The sequence below is a fragment of the Macrobrachium rosenbergii genome, chromosome 48 (genome assembly GCF_040412425.1).
Source record: "Macrobrachium rosenbergii isolate ZJJX-2024 chromosome 48, ASM4041242v1, whole genome shotgun sequence".
NCBI lineage: Eukaryota > Metazoa > Arthropoda > Malacostraca > Decapoda > Palaemonidae > Macrobrachium > Macrobrachium rosenbergii.
Window position 1 is genome coordinate 63,305,542 of NC_089788.1, and position 24,678 is coordinate 63,330,219.

A 24,678-nucleotide genomic window follows, 5' to 3' on the forward strand; every position below is an offset into this window, starting at 1 on the left:
ACCATACTACATATGGCAAAGCTCTTTCTACAATTGACATATTTACAATGAGGTTAAGGTTAGGATACAAGTATTCATGGAAATATGTTGGTGATGGTAACAATTTTTCATGTAAATTATGTAACGAGCCAAACTCTCATACATTATGTCATTATGTATTATAGTGTGCTGAACTTTCAGAATTTAGAGATAGAAGTGTTGATAGAATTCCAGAGCAGGTGTGTAATTTGCTTCACAATAATAGAATTATGAAGAAGTTTCCCAATTTCTATTGAACAAGTAATTTTGGAATGTGAATGATGTATTGTTAAAATATTTTGGAGGGTGTAACAGCATGCTGATACACCCCATTTGATGTACAGTATATGTAATATATGTCAGTAAATATTTTGAATTTTAATTGAATTTAAAATTAAAATTTCCAATAAAAATTATGATAAAAACTCACACAAACATGCACATAATAATACGCAGACATTATGCATATCATTCATACCCATTCATACATTTTAAAAAATAATAAAAAATAAATTGTTTTAATGACGTTTAAAATTCAAATTTCTTTAAAAATATCGCAGGAGATTTCGAACCCAAATCTTTTCAACCAATATCCCGACGAAAGAAGAGATCTCAGGTGACGGCCATACTCAAGGTAAAGTACTTTGTTCATACTTACAAGTGAGGTTGGTATGTCCGATCTTCAATCAGGTTAAAATAACTTCAACCTTTCTGTTACTACCGAAACTTGTAAGAATCGGGCTAATATTATCCCTAATGCTTTTATAGCATTATTGGCAAGGAGGGGACAGCCACCCACCCCGGAGCCACTTACAGTGTATGACTTAACTTGTCTTTCCATATATATATATATATATATATATATATATATATATATATATATATATATATATATATATATATATATATATATATATATATATATACTATATATATATATATAGAGCTGAAGCATCAGCCTTCCTGAAGTTAAAACTGCTTTATAAAATGTTAATAATCGCCTTGTAAGTGATGATTAAATGTCTACTTTCTTAGTAAATATCTCCAAGGAGTCATGCCATTTCCGGTATGAAAACAGTTTTTTTGAGACAACATTGTAGAGAAATTTTAAGAAGTAAAACTTTTCGGCAAACTTAAATAAACTTTGGACTTGAATTAAAAGTTTTTAACGAGATTGAAATCATCCAATTTTAATCTAGTGTCTTAAATCCAAGCATCTTCCGTTGAGAAGTGAGGAGTGGTATTGGTCAGACATTTCCGCTTTTCAACCCAGCATCTAGCGCTTTACAAACAGTGCTTGTGATTAGTGATATGGTGACCAAGGTCTAGACCTTGATGGTGACTTTCTGATGATTAAGGCTAACCTGGTAAAACTATCAATCTCATCCTCAACATGACATTTGCTATTCATGTCATGCAGGCTTGGGGAAGAACACGGCCTGGGTAGGATGAAAGTTTTCAGTACGTGAGCACACATAAAATGTGCAACTCTTGATGGAGTGAAAAGTGAAAACATAAAAGTAAACAGGGTTTGCGATGTGTGTTGATGACTCTCAAGTGCCGTCGAGGGATCACTTGAAAAATGAGCGGGAAACTGAAAGATATATTGGGGTTGACATTTGAGAAAATAGTTAATCATATCTGTGCCACGGTGGATGTAGTGAAAGCTGAGGTCATCGGTAAATAGGACGCATCGAATTCTTCACATGCTGATGCGGCCAAGAGGTAGCAAGGTGCTAAGAAAAATGACCGCTGAGTCTGCAGATAACGAGAGGAGTGTTAATGAAAAATGCAAGGCGTAGTTGAGACTCTGGGAAGAATTCAGCATATATACAGGCAACAATATAGTAATGAATTTTGAAACTGAGGCTGAGATAGATGGTGCTGCTCATAAGACTGGCAATGCTGACAAAAGCAACTATAAAAAATTTGAAGAACCTTTCTACCAAAACTGATATGCAATGTATCATATGAAGAGTTGAAGATTTGAGAGCAACCCTTCAGGTATTTATGGCAAACCAGCTGCTGGGAATATAGGTATGATGTATTGAAATGTAATCCACTGTTAGAGACTAAATTCATAAGAATCATGATAAAGCTAGAGTTAGGACCATGTTATATAAGAGACAGATACCACGTCACCGTGCGTTTTGTTGTCAAAGGTATGGTCGCTTAGAATAGAACAGAAATGCCCTGCTACAGAAGGGATAACCCATATGCGGCAAATGAGCAATGAATCACAGAACGAGAGATTGTAATTCTATGATTAAAAAATGCATAAATTGCATGAGATTTAACAAGTCTGATGTAAGTCATATGGTGAGTGAGAGATGTTGTAAAACATTAGAGAAGGAGGTTGAGAGGATAAGAAACACGTGATCATGGATATTGATTCCGAGTGTTTGCAAAGAAATGCAATTTTACAAATTTTAACTGGATGGAAATGAAACTGTGCAATTCGGTTACAGATTTTGAAGAGATACTTTAAGCCGTTGAAAAATGTTTTTGCAAGGTTAATTTAGGAAAATATTAACCAAATTCATATTTAGTAACGGTTACACCAGCGAAAACAAGATTTGTGTGATGCTTGCAGAATAAACTAACATGAATTGCCCTATGTAGCGTGAGTCTAGGGTTGCCACCTTGAGCTCAGAAAAATACAGAACATACAGTAATTGCATAACGCGGAAAAGTTATGGCGGGCGGAGCGAGCCCTTTCAGCTGGGGCATTCTGATTCTGTGTGCAGCTTGTGCAGCTGACATGAAGACATGTTTCATATGTGATGAGGACTAACTTCTCAAGTTGTCAGTTATCAGTGAAGTAACAATTCTATAGAAATTCAAAACTAAATGACATGCTGTGACACAGACAATGAAATAATATATATATGTATACCATCAAGTTTATTTTATACAGTTCCTCGTTGGACGGGTCGATATCGTTCTCGGTAGCACTTTGCTGGGCCTGCGTTCGATTCTCCGACCGGCCAATGAAGAATTAGAGGAAGTTATTTCTGGTGATAGAAATTCATTTCCCGCTATAATGTGGTTCGGTTTCCACAATAACCTGTAGGTCCCGTTGCTAGGTAACCAACTGGTTCTTAGCCACGCAAAATAAGTCTAATCCTTCGGGCCAGCCCTAGGAGAGCTGTTAATCAGCTCAGTGGTCTGGTTAAACTAAGGTATACTTTTATTCCTTCAGAACCATAAAAAATGCAGGATTTATTTCCACTGCTAAACTACAATAGCCATTGAAAAGTAACATCATAGAAATTTTCAGTGAATCAGGAAACAGGCTATGGATATCGGTCATTCCCTGCTGGGGAAGGGGGGTGGAGGGCTAAGGGTAATGGGTTAGTGGGTGGCGAGACTGACCTCTCGTCGCTCACTCGCTCATGAGTCATATTATGCCGCGTGCCATCTTGCCGCGTATTTTACACGTATCGAAGGCAACCATCGACAAACACATAATTTTGCAGTCTGGGAAGATTGACTGAAAAATAAGCTCATGTAATTTTAAAATAATAACATTCAGACATCCAAATACAGAACAAATGGCGTTCTGTATTGGTTCAATAGAGAACGCAACATCTCGCTCTCCAATACAGAACGAATCTGTATTTTACAGAACGGGTGGCAACCCTAAGCGTGACCCTGCATTCTTTAACGGAGTAGGGCTCACAATACGAATAAAACTATAACCAGATTAGACTCTTTAACTCCTTCACTGATTTACAATCCCAGTTTTCCTCTTTCGGTTATCTCTGAACTGCAAAAACGTTACTCGTATATGAAACACTGAGTCACTGCTTCAAATACATTCTCATTTATTTATATCAGCGACAAAGACAGGACTCTCTCTCTCGCTTCCTATCTATGAAAATATGAAAAAAATTTGTTGCTAAATATAACTATAGTCAAATGTGTTGAAATTAGGATTTTCGGGTAACCGAGTTTAAAATAAACTTACCTCAGAAAAAAGACTTATGATGTAACAAAATCGCAAGAGGTGAATATATATTATAACAAGTGGGTGCTAAAGTTTGACAGGGGCTGTAACTCAAATAAAAACTAATATGAAATTTATAAAACGCAACACCGACCATCTCCGGGATGGGACTTATGAAAGAAATAACGATTACTTTCACAGTGAAAATATTGATGACACGCAATCCTAGATCTCTTAAAATTGGGCAAAAATTTATTTCTATTGCGTAATCTGGGTTACTTTAATTTCATAAAAATATATTCAAGACAGAATTTCCTAAAAAAAATTTCGAAAAATTGTTTCAACAGTTGTATTAAACGGGACTATTTACCAAATCAGCTGATTACCGATTCTTCCGGCGCTGCGTTCCCGTTGCCATAGTAACCAAGACGTGTGCTTGTTGACTTAGTTACAGCTTTTCCTAGTTTCACGGGAATCAGGTGACCTCAAAAGCAGAGTAAGTTATATCTGAACTTGGTATAATGTCATGCCGGAATATTCTGGCCATTTTTTGTGGTCTATCTTAGCCTGGGATCCCTAGCCTAACCCCATTCAGTCTTTCCTCGCCTGAGCTAGAGGGTGGGGCGAAAAACTCTTGAGAAGCCCAATGAAAATTATACTTCATTAGGCCTAAGTTTTAAGCTTATTTGATTCACTTGGGCAGGAATTTTGTATTCACGTTCCTCCTACCTGGATAATCCATATATTTTGTTCCCTGGCTTGGCCTCCAACCTTGTAAGGTTAGGCAAAACGCTAAACCTTACCCTTTCAGCGCTAGTATGCATCACAGGATCGTCGGTATTGTAACAGAGCTGAAATAGAGAATGGTGCTGTAGACTGCATAATAAGTACTAAAATTAAATATGGGGCAAGTAAAAAACCAGCTCCAGCTCAAGTTCATTACCCTAGGCTAGTGTAGCATTGTTAACTGCAGAAAAATTCTGGTGTTCTTTGCTCAAGTAATTTTTTCTCGCCATTCAAAAGAATAGTTGATTTTAAGATGATAAGGTTTAACAGCCAATGGTAGGCTACAAGAGAATGACACTACAATTGGCATAGCCTACGCTATTCTGACATAACTGTCGACTTGATACAATGGGCAAAGCCAAGACTACAATTACAACATAACTGTTGACTTGATACATATGGCAAAGCCTAGTCTACTTTAACATAGCTTTTGACTCAATATAACTGGCATTGCTTAACTTATTGCAATGTAATTTTTGACTAAATACACTTGATACAGCCTAGAGTACTGTAACATAACTCCTGACTCAGTACAATTGGCATAGCCTAGCCAATTGCAGTGTAACTGTTGACTCAATATAGTTGGTATAGCTTGGCTTACTGAAGCATTACTGTTGACTAAATACAGTTGGCATAGGTTAGACTATTGCAACATAACTGTTGACTCAATACAGTTGGCATAGCCTAGCCTACTGCAACATAACTGTTAACACAATATAATTGGTATAATTACCCTATTAAACATAACTGCCAAGTTACCTCATGCATTTGGTGTGAAATTCATGCGGTCTTAGTGCCGTATTTCATGCATTGTTATGTAACTTAAGAGCAAAAATGATTATTCTCCATCTCCTGTTACTGATCCTTGACAATCAGCTTGCCATTTGTTCATGTATCTTTGTATTGAGCAGTTCACAAGGATTTTCAATTAAAGACAATTATGTGACACAAGCCTGATATTTTGTTTGGGACATGTAAAGTGGTCACAGTAAGAAAAAATTTATTCATAGCATGTAAAGGATGTCTGATACATGTCCTACTGTAGTTTATAATCCACCTGATCAAAAGTATGTTATTTAGATATTATTGTTTACCCTCTGTAAAAAAAATAACTTCCATGGGATATGTCCCATGGATCTCCACAAGCCGGGGGCTTTGCATCGATTCGGGCTTTGCATTTAGGCATTTCGGCAAAATCGTTTTAGTACCAGCCCCTTGGGGATGTCAAACATGAAATAATAATGGTAAATGCCATAAACATAACGCCATAAACACAACGCGTGCAAAATGGGCGCCGTGTTTAGTACTAGCCCCTATATATATGTACATATATATATATATATATATATATTATAAAATATGAAATAATAATGGTAAATGCCATAAACATAATATAAATACCATAAACATAACGTCTTACATTGTTTTGGATGTTACAGCCTAAGTGACTTATGGCCAAAACGACCAGGACTGTTTGCATCTCCTGGACCCTGGCTGTTTGATAAATCTCACATACAGCTAACCTTTGAGGACTGACACCCATATCGTGAGTTAAATGGCACATTTGAAAAAAAGAAAAAACTAGGTCTCAAAATTATTGCAGCACCATTCTCAAAGCAGCTCCAAAACTACCAGTGCTGTATTTGCACATCATAATTTCAGTTATGCAATGATGTCTAGTTTTTCATCATGGTAATTATAATCACTTGTTTTGTTGGCCATCCAAATAGATTGAAAAAGTAATGTTACACTGTATTCTTTTAAAGTGATATATTTTAATAATGCTTCAATTCTTAGATGGCAGTTCTAGCATATGGGAAGTAAATTTCCTTCCTAGCAGGTTCACAGTCTTCTAAAACAATAATAAAGCTTGTATCAAGTTCTTGAAGAAAGACTGTATACTGCATTTCCTTCTCCTCTCTTCAGAATGTTTAAATGACTGTGGATGTGTTTTTTACTACTTTTATGGGGACTTGAAAAAGAGGGGGGGAGGCTTGTGGAGAGAGAGGTATAATAGCCAGGGATATCCTGAGACACTCGTGACAATAATAATGCATGTTCAGGGCAGGTGTAGCACCTTGGTCAGGTTGTGGTACCCTAGGTTGGGTCAGGTTAGGTTAGACGATTTTAAAGTAATGGGTATATTTGTTTCATGTTACATTTGCAGTAATCATTACTGATTTCGGCTTGCAAATAGCTATTAAAGTTTTACTTTGTAGGTCATTAATACTGACCTTTACTCCACAGGGTGATGTGGACATGAAACATTTATTTTTCAGACTGTCAATATTAAACTACTATGTATAATTCTAAATATGCTGTTCGTCCCATGTTTTGAACAAGGTCTTCCTTTACACTGTTAGAAAGAAATGGATAAGAAAAGACAACAATGGAGTGAATTATCTCGCCAACAACAGATAGACCAAAAGATTGGTAGTGAAAAAAAAAAATGTATTTCTTATGCCAAATATGAGACGTTATTGTACAAATATTTGCAGCATCAGCTCTACCTTAATGACTGATTGTTAAGATGTTCTTTAATGTATCAAGCTAATTTCTTGGCTTTTGAATGGTTGGTTTGTAACAGAAGTGCATGAAACAGCAAACTTTCTCATTTAACTTTGTTGAGATATGTTTGCAGCCAGGTTATTACCAAATGTTACCCTAATGTAAAATAAACACTGTTGATGCATATCTTGAATTGTGCAGTGTTTTATATGTTTAATTCACTATGAGCTTTTATAAAGATTTTTTCCAAATTTGTTTTTTCTTTGCTTTTTTCAAAATACTGAATAGATAACACAATGCATATAAATATATTGTTATGAATGTCCGAGGGATACTTACTTGATTCTGGGTGGCAACGGATGAACGCAAGGAGTTCCTTTTATTTATTACACATCTGACTCAATATTAGGACAATTTGTAGACAAACAAGGGAAATCTATGGCTTAGGGTCTTCTTCATGTGAGGGAAATTATGTAAACTCAAGGGTTCTCTTAACTAATTATATTTACATAACAAACACACCTCAGAAGCGTGACGAATTACTGGGCAGGTAATAATAAGGGCCTGCTAAAAGTATGAATCCTACACAGAATAAATATTCTACTCTGACGATGTCTTCATAACAGGGAACATCGCAGGGGGGGTAGAAGGGGGGACTGCATGTGGATCGAGCCAAGAGATTCCACAGTCGAGGCCTATCTGCAAAATATGCAAGACGGCTACTTGCAATAATAATAAGATGCTCAAAGGGAACTGAGGAATGCACAGATGGTGCCAAATAACTCAGTTCAACACTAATGCCAAATTACATTAACACTGAATGCCCCAACACAAATTACTGAGGGTGATCGCACAATGGAAAATAAACGAAATCAGGCAGAGAAATAACAGGAATCATGACTGACTAAGAGCCTTATTTCGGTACATTACCTTCATCAAGATGACGGTGTCCTCGTTTGATAGGGGACTGGCATTGGAGGAGGGAATTAAAATGCCACTACAAAAGTATACTGGTTTGAGCCCTGGGGTCAAACACGTGGAAGGTTCAAAAGACAGGTTAAGGACATCTGTCCTGGGTGGCATTCGGAGTGATTGTCTCTCTTGATTTCTGGTGCATCGTCTATAAATAACCTTCGGGGATTACGCATCGCCTCTCTTGTAGGTGGCGCAAAGGTCAATCTTCGTCACATTTTCTATAATGACCACATGGCATCAGAAAACCCTCATGGAGGGTCCAGGATGAGGTGGGGGCGCCAACTTTCTCCTTTTGGCTCCACCCTTACCTTGCTTGATGCCGAGAAGGTATCTGGAAAAGGCCTCAAGGCAATTGCTTTGAACACAGAGAGGGGTTAGGTTTAACTATTTTGGGGATGAAGGAGAGAGTTTATGAAGGGGCGAGTGAAAACCCACAGTTCTAGTAATTAATGATTGAAATTAAATTTTATTTCTTTCTCAGTTACGTTGCAAATGTAAAAATGGGTGAGGTTGCGTGGAAAAGAGGTCCCATCCACTGCAATATGTACATAATTTTTCTTGTACATTATTGGTTACTATTCAGTATTTAAGTACTGTAATCCCTCCAATATTTAATGAAGTTTAGTTATATAATTTTTATTCTTTTCCAGAAAACTAAGGCAAGAGCAGCATGGATAAGATTGAAGATGTATCTGTAGAACCACTCACAGAGTCAAAATTTGTTATCCCTTACCGAATGCATTATAAACAGGTTAGAAATAAGCATTCATTGTACAGTATGTATCAACAAATTCTTTGACTTTTTGACTAAATATGTATTGACAATTGTGGGTTATATTTTGTGAGAATATTAAAGTGTGAGTATGCAGTTTTTGTAATTTAATGACAACAGATTCTGTGCTGGATTTTTATGATTACTGTCTTTTAAATTACCAACTGTTAATGACTACAACCAGGATATATGGCTGTCCCTACTTGCGGATAACTATTTTTAAAAATTTATAAGTAAAACAATTTAAAAATTTGTTTTTGTAAATTAAATAAGTTAATGGACCAATATAAAAGAATTTGTCTTGAATGATTACCTAAAATATGGGATGGAGAAGAAATAGAGCAGACAAGTTCAAATACTTTGGGTCTATAGTAGAGGCTGATGGAAGAATGGATTAGGAAGTAAAACATCGGCTACAAGCAGGATGGAACAATTGGAGGGCTACCTCTGGAGTCGTTTCTGACAAAAGAGTGCTGTTAAGACTAAAGGAAAAATTCCATAAGGGAGTGGTAAGACCAGCTATGCTATACGGTACAGAAACGGCAAGTACAGTATGACAAAGACAGAGGTGAAGAACATGGACATAGCAGAGATGAGAATGTTAAGATGGATGTGTGGCATGATGAGGGAAGATAGGATTAGGAATGAATATATCAGAAGGTCAACAAAGGTGGCTGAAATATCAAACAAAGTGCAGGAGGGGAGATAGATCATACAGACAACTATGGAGAAGGGAGGAAGACCATATTGGAAGGCATGCTATGGAGATGGAAGTGCAGGGTAGAAGACGAGGAAGACCAAGAAAGATGGAGAGACTGTGTGAGGGAGGACTTGGTGAAGAAGTGCACCACAGAGGTAGATAGAAGGGGCTCATCCAAAACAGCAACCCTATATAGAAATGGGACTAAGTTGAGAAGAATAAGAAGTTTATCTAAAATATGGCTATGTACATACAATATTAATTTTGCTAATGTTACATTTTTGGTTTTTTTGGGACTCATATTGGCCCATTTAGGATAAAGTTGTGGGTCTTATGCAATAATCAAAAACTTAATGAGATCGTAAGTCAGAGACTATATTCTGGTTGTGTGTGTTATCAGAAGCACAATGTAATTCAGCGTGCCTTTTTTGTACATGCCTTTAATACATTTCATTTCCTTTTACAGCATCTGTCATTTTTCTGTTTTTCAGGATGGGAAAAAGAAGGTATGGGACCTAGTAACCCAGCATGAAAGTGTTTCAATCATTATCTACAATACCGACAAGAAAGTGCTTGTGTTCGTACGACAGTTTCGCCCTGGTACAGAATCGTCATACAGTATAATTATTTTCATATAAAAGTTTCAAATATTACAGTCCATAATCTTGATTTTGTTGAATTTTCTTTCTGCACTAAGTTGCCTTTTTAAAACTAGTGGCCTTTTTTTCCAGCTGTACAATATGTACATTAGTGGTTATAGGTTATTTTTCGTCAATTATTTGCTTTTTCATTCTAAACTAGTTTTGTATTTTCTGAGCCACATTACCAGTTTTCCATTTATATTGACTGTGCACTTACCTTTTCTATAATTCACACTTTTCTTGTGCTGTAGTTTCATTTTGAAATCTGTGTGGTTTTGGGAACTCTAAAACTACTGAGCATCCTTGTCACAATTGTGAACACTAAAATAAGTATTTTCATTCACAGCTGTGTATTATAGTATAGTGAGACATAAGGAGCCAGACTGTAAAGTTGTTGATACTTCAAAGTTCCCTGGTGTGGATGGCATCACTCTTGAACTTTGTGCTGGGATTCATGACAAAGATCAGTCACTAGTTCAAGATGCCAAAGATGAAGTTCTTGAAGAGTGTGGTTATGATGTCCCACTGGAGAGATTCCAAAAAATACTAACCTTTAGGTGAGGTATGCAAAATTTCTTATAATTTGCAAAGCTATTTTACCTAAACAGTGATTTAAACAGCTTACTAAATATTGTTGGTCACAAAGTTTGCATTCTCATTTATGTTTCACTGCACTAGAAGTACAGTGTGGTTTACTAAGTTGGTTTGGTTTTGTGAACTGACAGATAGAAGGTCAGAAATTGCTGCTCCATAAGGTTCAATATGATGCTGCCTGAAAAGCCCATGAAAGGCTTCAGGCTTAACAACACTGCTTGATATTAAAACCTATTACTATTCTCAACAAATTACCAAGATTTTCACTGATTTGTAAAATGGGCAATCTACTGGCCCACATGCACCATCAGTCTCCTCTTTCTCCCTATGTATCTGTATAGACAGACAGTGTAAGTATGCAGACTAATATAACAGTATTCTGTTTTTCTTTGCGATAGATTATTTTTTTTTTTATGGTAAACAGGGAGTCCTAAAAAATTCAAAATCATGAAAATAGAATGTATCAGTCATGGACTACAGTATTTAGCATCTGTAAAATGAATGATCATGAGCCTGTCATTACACCATTACTGCTGATTTTGGAACTAACCCATCACTGACAAGGAGGACTTGCTGTGCAAAGGAGTGTAATATTTTATGATATGATTTTTAAAATATGTGATATTAATACTGACACATCCTTTCTTGTGTTAACAGATCTGGTGTAGGAGTAACAGGAGATCTTCAGACAATGTTCTATGTTGAAGTCACAAATGAGATGAAGAAATCTCAAGGTATGATTTTGTGTTATCTAGTTTCCAAATATGAGATCCAGTCACAGAAAACTACTATTTATTATACTGTAGTCCCTAAATTGTACTGTGCTCTGTGTGTTGTTAAGGTATTACTCTACTGCATCTTAAATTACCTTGTATTACTTGACTGTGTAACACTCAGGCATTTAGAATGGTCCTTATGCCATTCTCTCAGTTAAGCTGACTTTTATAAGATTCAAAATAGTTGATTAGAATTTTTTAAGATAAAAATGCAAATATAATTACAAAATAGTTTATTAGAATTTTATACGGTGGAAAATGCAAATATAATTATTTTTTAATAGTTACTGTATAGTATTATAAAGAATAAACCTCATAATTTGGTACTTGAAGGACAGAGTGAGTTAAGTATTTAAGTGAAAAGGTAGAACCTCTTGTAATTTAAGGAGTGTAAGTAATGCCTCTCGCGTACATTTTTTGCTGTCTGATATCTGAATGCTCAATATAGCTATCTGTCAAAGCAAATCAAACTAATATTTCAGGACATGAAACTGGAAGAGCTGTAATTTGCCACCAAATTCAATCAAATCAGTGATGATTAATTTTTTAGCTAAGGTTGCTGGTCTGTGGGACAGTTTGGCAAGCCAAGACCCTGAACCAGGGAAGGGAATTTCTTCTATTTTATCATTCCCTATGAACTCTGAATGATAAGGATGTAAGTTTTCATGGACATATCATCCAAAATCTATAGGCATTGAGTATCTGCAATGATGTTTGGAAAATGAGTATGATCTGTTGCCTGTCAATACCTACCTGAGACCCCTTAGATGATAATTCATACAATCTGCAGAAATATTAGGCAGAGGTGGATGCATAGAAAAGGGCTACTAAGAACAATTCTGTATTGATATCTTTTTGAGTGATTCATATGAGGAAGTGAGCTGAGGTGAACTTCACTCCCAATTAAAAAATCTGGATGAAAATGAAAACTCATATGCCGGAGACACATCCCTTTCATTTGATATGGCTAGCGTGCTAACAGCATCTTTTAGTAATGTAAAATGCCCTCTGAGATAGAGACCAGTCCTGACACATCTCACACATAAGCCTGCGTAAGCAAATTTAACCCAAGCACTAAATGTAAACTGGGGGTCTTTTTCAATGCTGCACATGAAGTTTGCTAAGAAAATTGAAACATCCAAAACCAGAGTTGTGATGATTAATAATAATAATAATATAATAATAATAATAATGGCTACAGAGGGGAGAACTCAAGAAGGAAACAGAAGGAATGCTAACAGTGGCACAAGATCAGGCCCTAAGAACCAGATATGTCCAAAGAACAATAGATGGAAATAACATCTCACCCATATGCAGGAAGTGCAATATGAACGACGAGACCATAAACCACATAGCAAGCGAATGTCCGGCAATTGCACAGAACCAGTACAAAAAGAGGCATGATTAAGTAGCAAAAGCCCTCCACTGGAGCCTGTGCAAGACGCACCAGCTAGCTTGCAGTAATAAGTGGTACGAACACCAACCTGAGGGAGTGATAGAAAGTGATCAGGCAAAGATCCTCTGGGACTATGGTATCAGAACCGATAGGGTGAAACGTGCCAATAGACCAGATGTGACGTTGATTGACAGAATCAAGAAGAAAGTATCACTCATTGATGTCGCAATACCATGGGACACTAGAGTAGATGAGTAAGAAAGAGAAAAAATTTATAAGTATCAAGACCTGAAAATCGAAATAAGAAGGATATGGAATATGCCAGTGGAAATTGTACCCATAATCATAGGAACACGATCCCAAGATCCCTGAGAAAGAATCTGGACAAACTAGATGCCGAAGTAGCTCCAGGGCTCATGCAGAAAATTGTGCTACTAGAAACAGCGCACATAGTAAGAAAAGTGATGGACTCCTAAGGAGGCAGGATGCAACCTGGAACACCACACTATAAAAACCACCCAGTTGAATAGGATGACTGTGATAGACCAAAAAAAAAAAAATAATAATAATAATAATAGTAAAGGTAATTATGCTACAATTATCATAACTATGTACAGGTACAGTAATTCAGTGAATGCCCTAAATGATTGACTCAAGAGGACTAAATCACCATGTACAAAAAGGCTAGGGCACACAACTATATCAAATAAAGTGACAAACAAGTTAATAAGCAAAATTACTAAGATTTCCAATTCCACAAAGGAAAAATCTAAGAAATTAGTTGTAATGAGGTATGGCCACTGTAAGTACTGGCAACTTCATCATCAGACACAGAATGGAAATAAATTTATTCCTAATGACAAATCAATGACCAAAATAACAAATTAATCACTAACCAGCACCATAAAGGATATTTATGGGAAAGAAAGACAACTTTGCATGAGTAAAACAATAATAATTAAGATGAAAATGAGACCATGAGAGGTATTCGGGGACCAGAATGTTTGGTTAGGTAGAAAAGGGGACTCATGGAGCTTATTCTGATGCACAAATGGCTCTGTACAGTAATGTGTTGGTGATGAATTTAACTGCACTTTATAACCACTCAGTGGGTAATTATACATTTGTACTTAGATACTATAAAAATCACTTATTTTCCATAGATATTATAAAAATCACTTATTTTCCAGGTGGAGGCTTAGAAGCTGAAGGTGAATTAATTGATGTGGTCGAAATGTCAATTCCTGAAGTCCGAGCATTGATAAGCCAAGATACAGTGAACTGTCCTGGAGGGTTTTTATTTGCTGTTATGTGGTTTTTACACAACAAAGCCCCAAAGGATTGATGTGTATATAACCTTTAAGGAAAATTTATGCACCTTCAAGGAGCCTGGTGCATTGCTACTGAGAATCAAAATTTTTGCTATGGGCATTTTTCGTCATCCCTAAATTTAATATTGATGATCTGTATTGCACTTTTCAGAAATAAAATATGATAATGAAATAAGCACTGCTAAGCAGTTCAGTTTTTAGTGAGCCATTCTGTATTGGGCAAGCAAATTTGATGCATTGTATGCAAGACATAGAAAATGCCAATTAATTTCAGCTGTGCAGTGCTGCATTTTTCCATACACCAGATCTGTAAAGGGACCACAGGCAAATGCTTTTGCTATCATTAGACTTTAGAGCTTAGTGTGAAATATGTGAAAAGTGCTAAAAGATTTCACTACAAGGTTGTTTAAACAGTATTGTCTGACATGTGTTCCCAAGATTAATATCTTTGAAACATACAATACCTCAAATTATATGTTCAGTACCTTTTTTTGACATATGATACATTCATTATTGTAACTGATTGTTTTGTGGCAGTTGCATTATGGTAATTTTAAATTTGTTGCATTATCTTACAGGAATGCCATCAAAAACTGTTACAAGTGTGGACTGTGAAAGGAAATTATTGCATAATTTACCTTCTGTAATACCTCTTTTGAGTAGAAAGAAATTTATGCATGCACTTTAAATTATTGCAGATGATTACCTGATGAAGATGATTACATAGATTATTATTGTTGCTGTTGTTAGGGTTATCATTATTGTTGTTATTGTTCAGAAACAGACTTCCTAATCCTTTCAGTAAAGTACTGAATATGATAAAATAGCCTGGATCTTATATGCAAAGTTGAGGTATCCTGTAGGCTAACGTTTATCCAGTCAATTACTTCTACCTAGCCCAACTCCATAAGGCTGTAATATTATTTCCTAAAATTGTATTAACCTTTATGATACTGTATTCTATTTTCTGAAGTACTCATTATCATCATCTTGAACATTTTTACAATAGCTTTTCCCTTTGAGGGTATTATATGTGAAATGAGTTCTCTTCACTTTCCTCTGTCCTGTGCTTTCTTTATCTGAGCTCCCATCTGGTTTAGGTCTTCATCTATTCCATTTCTGCAGGATTTCCTGGGCCTTGCTACAAGTCCTTATCTTGTTACTTCCATATCTACTGCTTTTCTGGTCCCTTTTCATGATACAGTATATTCAAACTATCTCAGTCTTTGGAAACTTCATCTCTGCCACTTTCCCAATTGCAATACTGTACAATCTTTCCCCAGTACTCTAGCCATATCTTAACATTCAGTTTTTACACTGTACAGCATCTCCGTTTTCCCTGTCAATGCTCATTTTTCTGCTGCAGAAAGACTGCTCACTCTTCTCTTTACACATTTTCATAAATCAAGAGTCTGGCTATCTCTCTCTCTCTCTCTCTCTGTCTTCATCTGTGTTGTAGTTGCTGTTGCGTACAGCTGTCTTAACAACTGCTTCATAGTCCAGTGTGTTGGTTAGATAATGAAACCTTTCATCTTCTTCCAAGACCTGCCCATCCATCCCTCTCTTCCCATATGTATACATGCATTGTGTAATCGTGAGTGTGCCTTCTGACACCATCTGTTACTCTTGCTACACAGTACTGAGCTCACCCTCCCCCACACCTTTCTCACAGCCACAATCCTAAATTTACTCCTTCCCCTGCTTCCTTTCCAGTTACTATATGGTAATTTTCTGTCCTTTCCATTCCACTTCTTCACCTGGTAAACATTTCCATGATCTTTTCCTCAGATTCTGCATTTACCACTATGTCATTTGAATACAGCATTTCCCAGGGGCCTCTTTTCCTGCACTCATTTATAGCTACCTCCATTACTATGATAAATATAATGTATTATTATTATTATTATTATTATTATTATTATTATTATTATTATTATTGCTTATTTTGACCACCAAATTTTTATCATATTGGACAGGTAAACACCTCTAAAACCTTAACCCAATTATTGCTTATTTTGACCACCAAATTTTTATCATATTGGACAGGTAAACACCTCTAAAACCTTAACCCAAACACTGTATGTGACCTTTATAATTTGCAAGGTTGCAGCCCTATATTTATTCCTATATTTCAACAACAAATAACACTTTTGCTCTATGATAAATGGGCAAACTTTTAAAATATGGAAGTTAAATTATTAGTGCTCCAAAGTGAATTAACTCTTATGAAAACTGGTTGGTCACAAATGTTACATTTTTATCATAAAAAATCAGGACAGAAGTAGGATGCAATATAAAGTAAAGGGAAGCTGAAGAAGACTGTATTATGGGCAGTCTCAATACCTTTCTGCAGATGAAGAGTGAGAAAAATATACATGTATGTATATGCAAAGAGATTTACATAGATGACTGTATTTGAGGTCATTTAGGTGACAGCCAAGCTCAGAGGAAAATGAATAATTTTCTTTAGAATGAGTGTAATGAAGGCCTTTTCTACTAAAGCTGGCTTCAATGACTAGAAAAAAATTTACGTTACCAAACTTCTTTTGTCAGTCACAGTTACATATGACTTTTGAAAAGATTAGCATCCAGGTTTATGTTGTGATTAATGTTTAGATCATTCTTTATATACATTACACAATATTTCAATGAGACCACTGAGTCATCTCTTCAGACTCTCATATAGATTGCCCAGAGAGAATGCAATGATTGGAGAGAGGTAAAAACTTCAAAAGTTTGACAGCTAGTTGGTAAGAGACCAGTGGGAATGGACGAAAAGTTATAAACACAAAACAACATAGTTGAAGGGTCATTGCAAAGAACCTTCAGTACAGTGCACAGTAAGCCATGCAAGGCTAACTGTAAGCCATAATTCCCTCTTCTTTGAGAATATATATGACTAGTACTGGAAGAATTTTGTTTTTAATTTTTATTGATAAGAATTGGGTACTGGAAGAATTTTGCTTTTGGTTTTATTGACAAGAATTTGTTTCCAGGCCATGGAAGATTTTCTGGGAAACATGTATGTTTCATGTCTTTAAGGACTGGCTATGATATAATTGTACCTATATCCATGTACTCATCATTAGTAAATCCTTATACATATACAAATGCATGTTATAGTTTTCTTGTTATTCAGCTGATAAGGGGCAATGTAACATTCTCCTGTTTTCCTTTGAGTTATATGAACAATGTTTTTTCGCTGCATACTGTTATGATCATAAATTTTATGAGAAACATAAGATGACTATTTCCATATCTGAAATACTGCTGCAAACTTGAGCCTCTTATTTGTGTACATCTATGGTTTTTTGGTCTGATGACTGGGGATTTTTGACAGAATGCTTAACACTGCCAAAAGACAGCTTGTTGGATGTTTACTGGACTTGTTGTAATGGGTAGAATTCACCATAGGAATGCTCACTCTTTATCTATTACTATTCACTAGCATATTAAGTGTATCTATATAGAATGAATATAAACTTGAATCACCACTAAACTGCTGATGTGTCATACAGTACTGCATAAGATGTGGATAGCTTAAAAATAATAGTTAAAAAGAAGTGAGTGAATGTGTATACAGTACATAAATCATGAATTTATTAAACAGAAAGCTATGCGGTAGTCTTGTTATCTGTTGTTGTATATATAAGAAAACAACTTTTTCTTCTTTTGGTACTGTTGTATTATATACAGTCTTTTATTTGCATCCAAAAGGAGACCGATACTCATTCTCGTGTATTGCTCACTCTGTAGTTAATTTCCTCTGTTGGTTATGGCAGCTGGTTTTGCATAATTTGGGCATAGTTAATGGAACAAAACCAAGAAAAACACCCTGCCATGTTTGAATACACTCAAGTTATGACTATGCTAAGACTTTTATTTCCATTATTGTATAGATAATAATTCATTTGTGCCTCCATATGAACTTTGTCCTTTTACCAGACTTCATTCCCTAAAAGAAAATCATTCCTTTAGTCCTTATGTCATCTCAGTGGTTTCAAGTTACTTATAGTAAGGGTGTTGTTTTATATATAATCTCTTCAACTCTGGCACTCTTATTGTGAATGCTGAGATGTAACAAGGAGAGTACTTAATACAGGGCTGTAGGAACATTACTTGAATCCATTTATGCATAATGTACTGTACTGTACTTAAGAGACTGTTATGACTGATAACACAACAATTGGATTTGGCTTAGCAAACTTTTCTTTTTTATTCCTATGGTTAGTGAAGTTGAATGCATTTAATCACTATACTGTACTGTATTTTAATATTATGGGGCTGTTGCATTTATTTTATTTTTCTGTTATAGGCAAACCATCTGCTGTAGAGTACTATAAACTGAGTATGGTGCTATAGTAAACTGTAGTATTATAAGCCTCATGTTTTTGTAAATGAACTGTAAAATGCCCAAAAATAATAATTTGAATGTTTTATTCCAGTAACAGGTTGTACTTGTTTCTTACTTGGATTTGTAATGATTGTTACATTTTTTCCATAAAATGGATATTAATGGCTAATGAAAATTTTGAGAATGTTTTGGAGTTCTGTCAGTGGTTTTTATCTTTTGTTTCCAAAAAATACAAGTGAGTTAGGAATTATTATATGTGCATTATTTCAACCCTGGGGGACAATATTTACATAATGAATTTAATTTGGGGCTTAGCAAAAAGTTATATAGTGTTTTGGTATAAAAAAAAAAGAGGTTGCAGATCACAAACAATGACAAGATCTTTCAAATTTAGTAAAACCATCAAAGAGATTATAAAAAAAAAGGGGAAATGAACATTTCATTTTCCTATTAATGAATAATGCATTTGCCTCCTACTGTTGTGCAGTATCATATAAAGTAGTTTAGCAAGATCAGTTAGTAACTTTTCAAATCAGTCAAAGGACTTGCCAAAAAATTTGCTTATAAATGAGAGGTGAAAATTAGAACATAGTAAAGTTGAATAAGTCAAAACAACTGTGAAGGAAGAAACTAAAATGAAAAATACTGTTTAATATGCTGAAAGCAATGTTGCTTGGAACATAAGTGATGAAGAAAAAACTTCAGTACAGTCATACCTCAGTCAAGGAATTGTCCTGATTAATGGACAATTTGGTTAAAGGAGTTTTTTCCGAAGAAGAATCCACTCTGTTGATGGACTTTAGCTTGGTTTAAGGATGTTCAAAGACAACCAGGTACAACATGTTAAGGATTAAGTGCATTACATGTGTGCAGTTCCCATATGAAAAAAGGAAGGGTTCAGGTTATGCATGGGTTTTGCTCAGTGCACATCTCTGCTAAACTGTCTCCTTGTCTTTGTGTATTTTTTGTCATTCTAGTGAAAATAACTGCACTAGGTGTAAGTCAACACAGTCCCTAATAAGGCAAGAGATACCACCAAGGCAAATAGAGATAGAAAATCTATTGAAATTCAAAAGGAAATAATATGAAAATATAAAAGTGGTGGCTGCATAGTTGATCTGGCGAAGGCATATGGGGTGGCCAAACAGGCAATTTCTACCAAGATTAAAATGTAAAGTGGCCATCAAAGTAGCTGATGTTGCTAAAGTAGTAAAATCTATTAGAAAACAAAGGTCTCAGACAACTGAAGAGGTTGAAAAATGTTTTCAATTTGGATAAATGGAAAACAGTGGTAATAGTGTTTCTGAGACCATCTTATATGAAAAGGCAGAGCAACTACAAGTTGATCTCTTGAAACAAGTGCTGATAGAGTTTAAAGCCAGTCATGGGTGGTTAGAGAAATTCAGAGGAAAAGTGGCATACACAGTGTGGTGAGGCATGGGGAGGCTGCCAGTTTTGACAAGATGCTGCAGAAAAGTATGTTAAAGGGTTCAAGCACCAAGTAAACGCTGAAGGTTTTATTCCCCAACAAGTGTTTAACTGTAATGGGACAGGCCTGTTTTGGAAGAAAATGCCAAACAGGACCTACATCACCAAAGAAAAGTCACTGCCAGGCCACACGCCAATGAAAGGCAGGTTAACTTTTTAATGTGGGAATTTAATACCGAAGCCTTTGCTTGTCTACCACTCAGAGAACCCAAGATTTTTAAAGAAAAATAATGTAATGAAAAATAAATTAAGTGATGTGGAGAGCTAATAGTTGGGCTTGGGTAACTACGGAATTTTTTGAGTGGGTGAATAAAGTGGTTGGTTCTACCATAAAGACATACCTTGACGGACAACAATTACCTCTGAAAGCCCTTCTTGTACTCGACAATATCCTGCGCATCCTCCTGGCTTGGAGGCTGAGTTGCTGCAGGAGTTTAACTTCATATGAGCAAAGTTCTTGCCCACTAACACGACCCCTCTCATCCAGCCCGTGGATCAGCAGGTAATTTCAAACTTTCAGAAATTCTACACCAAAGCGAGGAACCCATGGAGATATACAACGGACCATGGACAAGATCAAGGTCTAGAGATATACAAACTGGGTCATCAGACTGAAAGCCATACATATAACGAGGGCAATCTGAAGACGATGCAGGTATGAGCAGTATTTTGTAAATTGCTCATCTGTAAAAAGATGTATATATATATATATATATATATATATATATATATATATATATATATATATATATAAAATATATATCTAACTTTCATTTCCGATGGGAGTGTGAACGTTTGTCGACTTTTCTTCAGCAACAACAACAACAACAACAACAATAATAATAATAATAATAATAATAATAATAATAATAATAATAATAATAATAATACTGTACTCTGAACCAAGTTTTCTACAAAAGGTCAAAGATAAATACCTTCACTCAGTGAAACATATAGTTTGTAAATTTATGCGAGTCAGAAATAAAATACGGTATTTGCTACAAATAAACAAATATCGTTTGACGTGTAAAGCAGGGCAAATAACGAATGTAACATTCACCGAAGTTTTGCAACAGTGAACAAGTTAAAATTCATTCCCTATAGTCTTAACAAGAAAAGTGGTTGTATATATGTGTATGTATATATATATATATATATATATATATATATATATATATATATATATATATATATATATATATATATATATATATGAAAGTCTTCAAGACTTGCAATTTATTTTAATCTTTTCCAATGACAGAGTGCAAATGGACGCACATGTTCTTGGCTATTACTCGCTGATCAGATGGATGACACATTCTTGTGTGCCTGTCAAACTAATGAAAGTTCCCCTAGCTCCAAATCAGAGCGAATGCAGGAAATGCTTTAACTGTATAAGGTCATAAAACGTGGATAAAGCACTTGTATATTTCGGTGACAAAGTTCAGCAAAGCTACAGGAGAAGTAGAAACACGTCATATGGACAGCTCTGACGGTACAGGTGCCCAAAATAAAGATGCTGGCATTTCCTTAATTACGAAAGGATTCCAGTATTGAGCTAACCTGTAATAAAGTGATTATTATGCTCTGTATCTATTCGTGCATCAGTCACCGTTATGTTTCATCACAAATGTCCAAATAAGGGAAGACGATGGGGATTTCAACTACTGGAATTCTGATGAGTTACCCCCAGCCTCCTCCCCCATCCCTTATCTTCAATACTGATAGGACGTGACACACGAAATTCAGAATATCTAAGTTGGTCAACTATACATTCGGTGTTAATTAAGCAAGTGAGCACGACACAAAGCACTCAAGACTCCATGTAGGCTACGAAGACACTGATTCGACGGTTTTTTGTTCATGATGAGAGGGCTTAATTAAGGTATTTTCATTTCTTATTTTTCTTTCTTATCGAAAATATCAAATTTTGTGAGTCAGGATTCTTCAAATATTTTGTGTAACGCCGTAAGGAATGGGGAAAACTGATGATTAAAGCTTGTGTTCATGCACGAATAATAATAATAATAATAATAATAATAATAATAATAATAATAATAATAATAAAATGGAAATAAGGAAAAATACTTTATTGCATACAAAAAAACACTTGATTGCTTGAATTGTTCAAGAAAAGTAGTGTTTAAACGAATGCGGTCATCGAAGTTTAACAAAGGCAAGAAGTCAGACCGGAGACGTTGGAGAGGGAGAGGAAGAGGATGGGGAGGAGGAGGGAGGTGCGGCGGAAACGCAGGCTAGAAATGATACGGAATCCAGTAGCTGCATTTGTATGCATTGCATATTCAAGAAGGCATTTCGGGAAAGCTTCCCCAACGTAACGAAAGCAAGCTAATGGTGGAGAAAATCAAAACTGCTCCCCTAAACTGACAGAGAAAAGAGTTTATAATCAAATGTTTTGTTAATGTTCAAATGACTAAAAAAAATCATGCGTACAGAGACAGAGAGCAATCAAAACTGCAACTGGAAAGAGCACCCAGACACTTCAACCCTTTGCCATGGCGAATGGCAGTTACCCAACTGCTCCGCTATATTCAAATTTTCTTTCAGGAATACTATAATAGTAACGTTACCATATCGGCACACAAAGCTGGAATTTCCCGTTTTCTTTGAACAGAAATTACTGACAACAATAACAAGCTAAATACAGAAAAAGTCCTTGATTCAGCTTTAGACTCGAAACACTATAATAATCGGCCGTTTCCTCGAACATACCAAATCTTGTAAAAATTCATTAAAATAAAATCTTATAACATACTATTATAATTATTATCAGTATGTATATTACTCTTCATGCAGATATTTTTTCAAGCCTTGGAAGCAGGCCGAGCTACGGCAGTCATTCAGTTTGACTGCTGAAATACCTGTTTGCTATCTGGCCTATTTGGTACAGTTGCTGGACAATTTAATTCTGCTTTTCATAACTAAAGACCGTAGTAATAAACTTGAAGTCGAGTAAAGGAAAGACCTGACGAAATGCTTGCGGAGACGTTCGACTTCCTTCCAATTTCGCCCTTTATTACAGAACATTCCTCCAGAATTCTTTGCGCAGTTACACAGGCCATAGAACTGTCGTGTCATGAAAGATACTATATAGTCCTTTTACAGCCTCGGGTAGTTCTTTAGGAAACCAGCTTACTGGAAACTCCCGGGAGGATTCTTTTATTGGCCGACCCCGTATATGTACACTGACTATACGGCTTCATTCAATTCCTTTCCCGCCTCGCTTTGGTGTTACACTTTGGGGACCCGAGTGCCAAGTTTATGTTTTACATGATGTCTACAACAGCATCAGTTTCATAAGAATTTTATATTTAATTCAGCTGATTCTGATAATTTTTTGGCTTAATTTTTCACCCAAATTTTAGCGAGCTTGGTGAGCCTGCCGAAATGGTTACGGGGTAATTGATTTACTTTTTTTGTGTGTGTGATACCACCCTTCTACCACAAGCTCCCATTATCTTATATCTATTTATGAGGATGACGCCTGGACTAAGTTTTTCAATTAAAAATGCCTACTAATTAGTGATGGTAAAGTTACTGTCGCTTTATAATTACACACTGAGAAACAAATCAATCCAAAAACTAATCTCCTTGAAAGCAGTAATAAAAGACAAAGGGAAAGGAGCGAACTTTGGATAAAATGCCCCAATGAAAAGGACAATCGGCATAAAATGACGAGAAGTTAGAAGAGAAAACTTATAAGATCCACATAAAAAAAAGCCTATTTTCCCTCGGACACTTCAATAAATTAAATTGCAGCTCGGTTCCCCGGGCGCAAAGTTAAAGCAAACGGTCCCCGCCTGTAACAGGCTGTTTGAATGCATGATGAAGGAACCGGAGAGAGAGAGAGAGAGAGAGAGAGAGAGAGAGAGAGAGAGAGAGAGAGAGAGAGAGAGAGAGTCTGAACTGGTCCCAATTAAAGTTCATGACGGACTTGGATTAACTCGGTCTGACTCTGGGGGCCATGCAGGGAGAAATCCCCAAAACAACAGATCTTTTCCCTCCCCAGGGAGGCCATTATCACCTCCGTGCACGGAGCAGGGGACGAGGCCCGGGGGAAAATCTCCTAGCTGGAGGTCAGTAGTTTTGGACCCAAATTTTCACAGCAAAAAAAAAAAAAAAAAAAAAAATAATAATAATAATAAGATATTTTTTTTTACATAAGAGTTTTCTTAATTAAGGACTAAAGGACTCTATCATTCTTGCTAACCAAACGATTAGATTTTTAATCAAATAATCATTATATAAAAACATTCTTAGCAAATATGTTTCTCTTTCACAAACTATTAAATCTTTATTGACGTGAGGATCTCATTACTTGTTCCGAAAATGAAACGAGCTATTGTGCTTTCCAAAAATTTATCGATTT

The 24,678-nt window shown here is 35.8% G+C and overlaps 1 protein-coding gene across 1 annotated transcript; it reads left to right on the forward strand.

The window, feature by feature from the left end:
• The first annotated feature begins 4,342 nt into the window (after positions 1-4,342).
• Positions 4,343-19,051, forward strand: LOC136831473 (uridine diphosphate glucose pyrophosphatase NUDT14-like). The gene is made up of 6 exons (XM_067091971.1): positions 4,343-4,463; positions 8,887-8,987; positions 10,200-10,308; positions 10,696-10,906; positions 11,601-11,677; positions 14,306-19,051. The coding sequence occupies exons 2-6, from the start codon at positions 8,907-8,909 to the stop codon at positions 14,458-14,460; spliced, it is 633 nt and encodes a 210-aa protein (XP_066948072.1). The 5' UTR covers positions 4,343-4,463; positions 8,887-8,906; the 3' UTR covers positions 14,461-19,051.
• The last annotated feature ends 5,627 nt before the right edge of the window (positions 19,052-24,678 follow it).

Excerpts from the sequence above, each read along its gene's own strand:
- LOC136831473 (XM_067091971.1), top strand. The coding sequence starts at position 8,907 with ATGGATAAGATTGAAGATGTATCTGTAGAACCACTCACAGAGTCAAAA. Across the intron at positions 8,988-10,199 it reads ACCGAATGCATTATAAACAG|GATGGGAAAAAGAAGGTATG; the intron begins GTTAGAAATAAG and ends TCTGTTTTTCAG. Across the intron at positions 11,678-14,305 it reads TGAGATGAAGAAATCTCAAG|GTGGAGGCTTAGAAGCTGAA; the intron begins GTATGATTTTGT and ends CTTATTTTCCAG.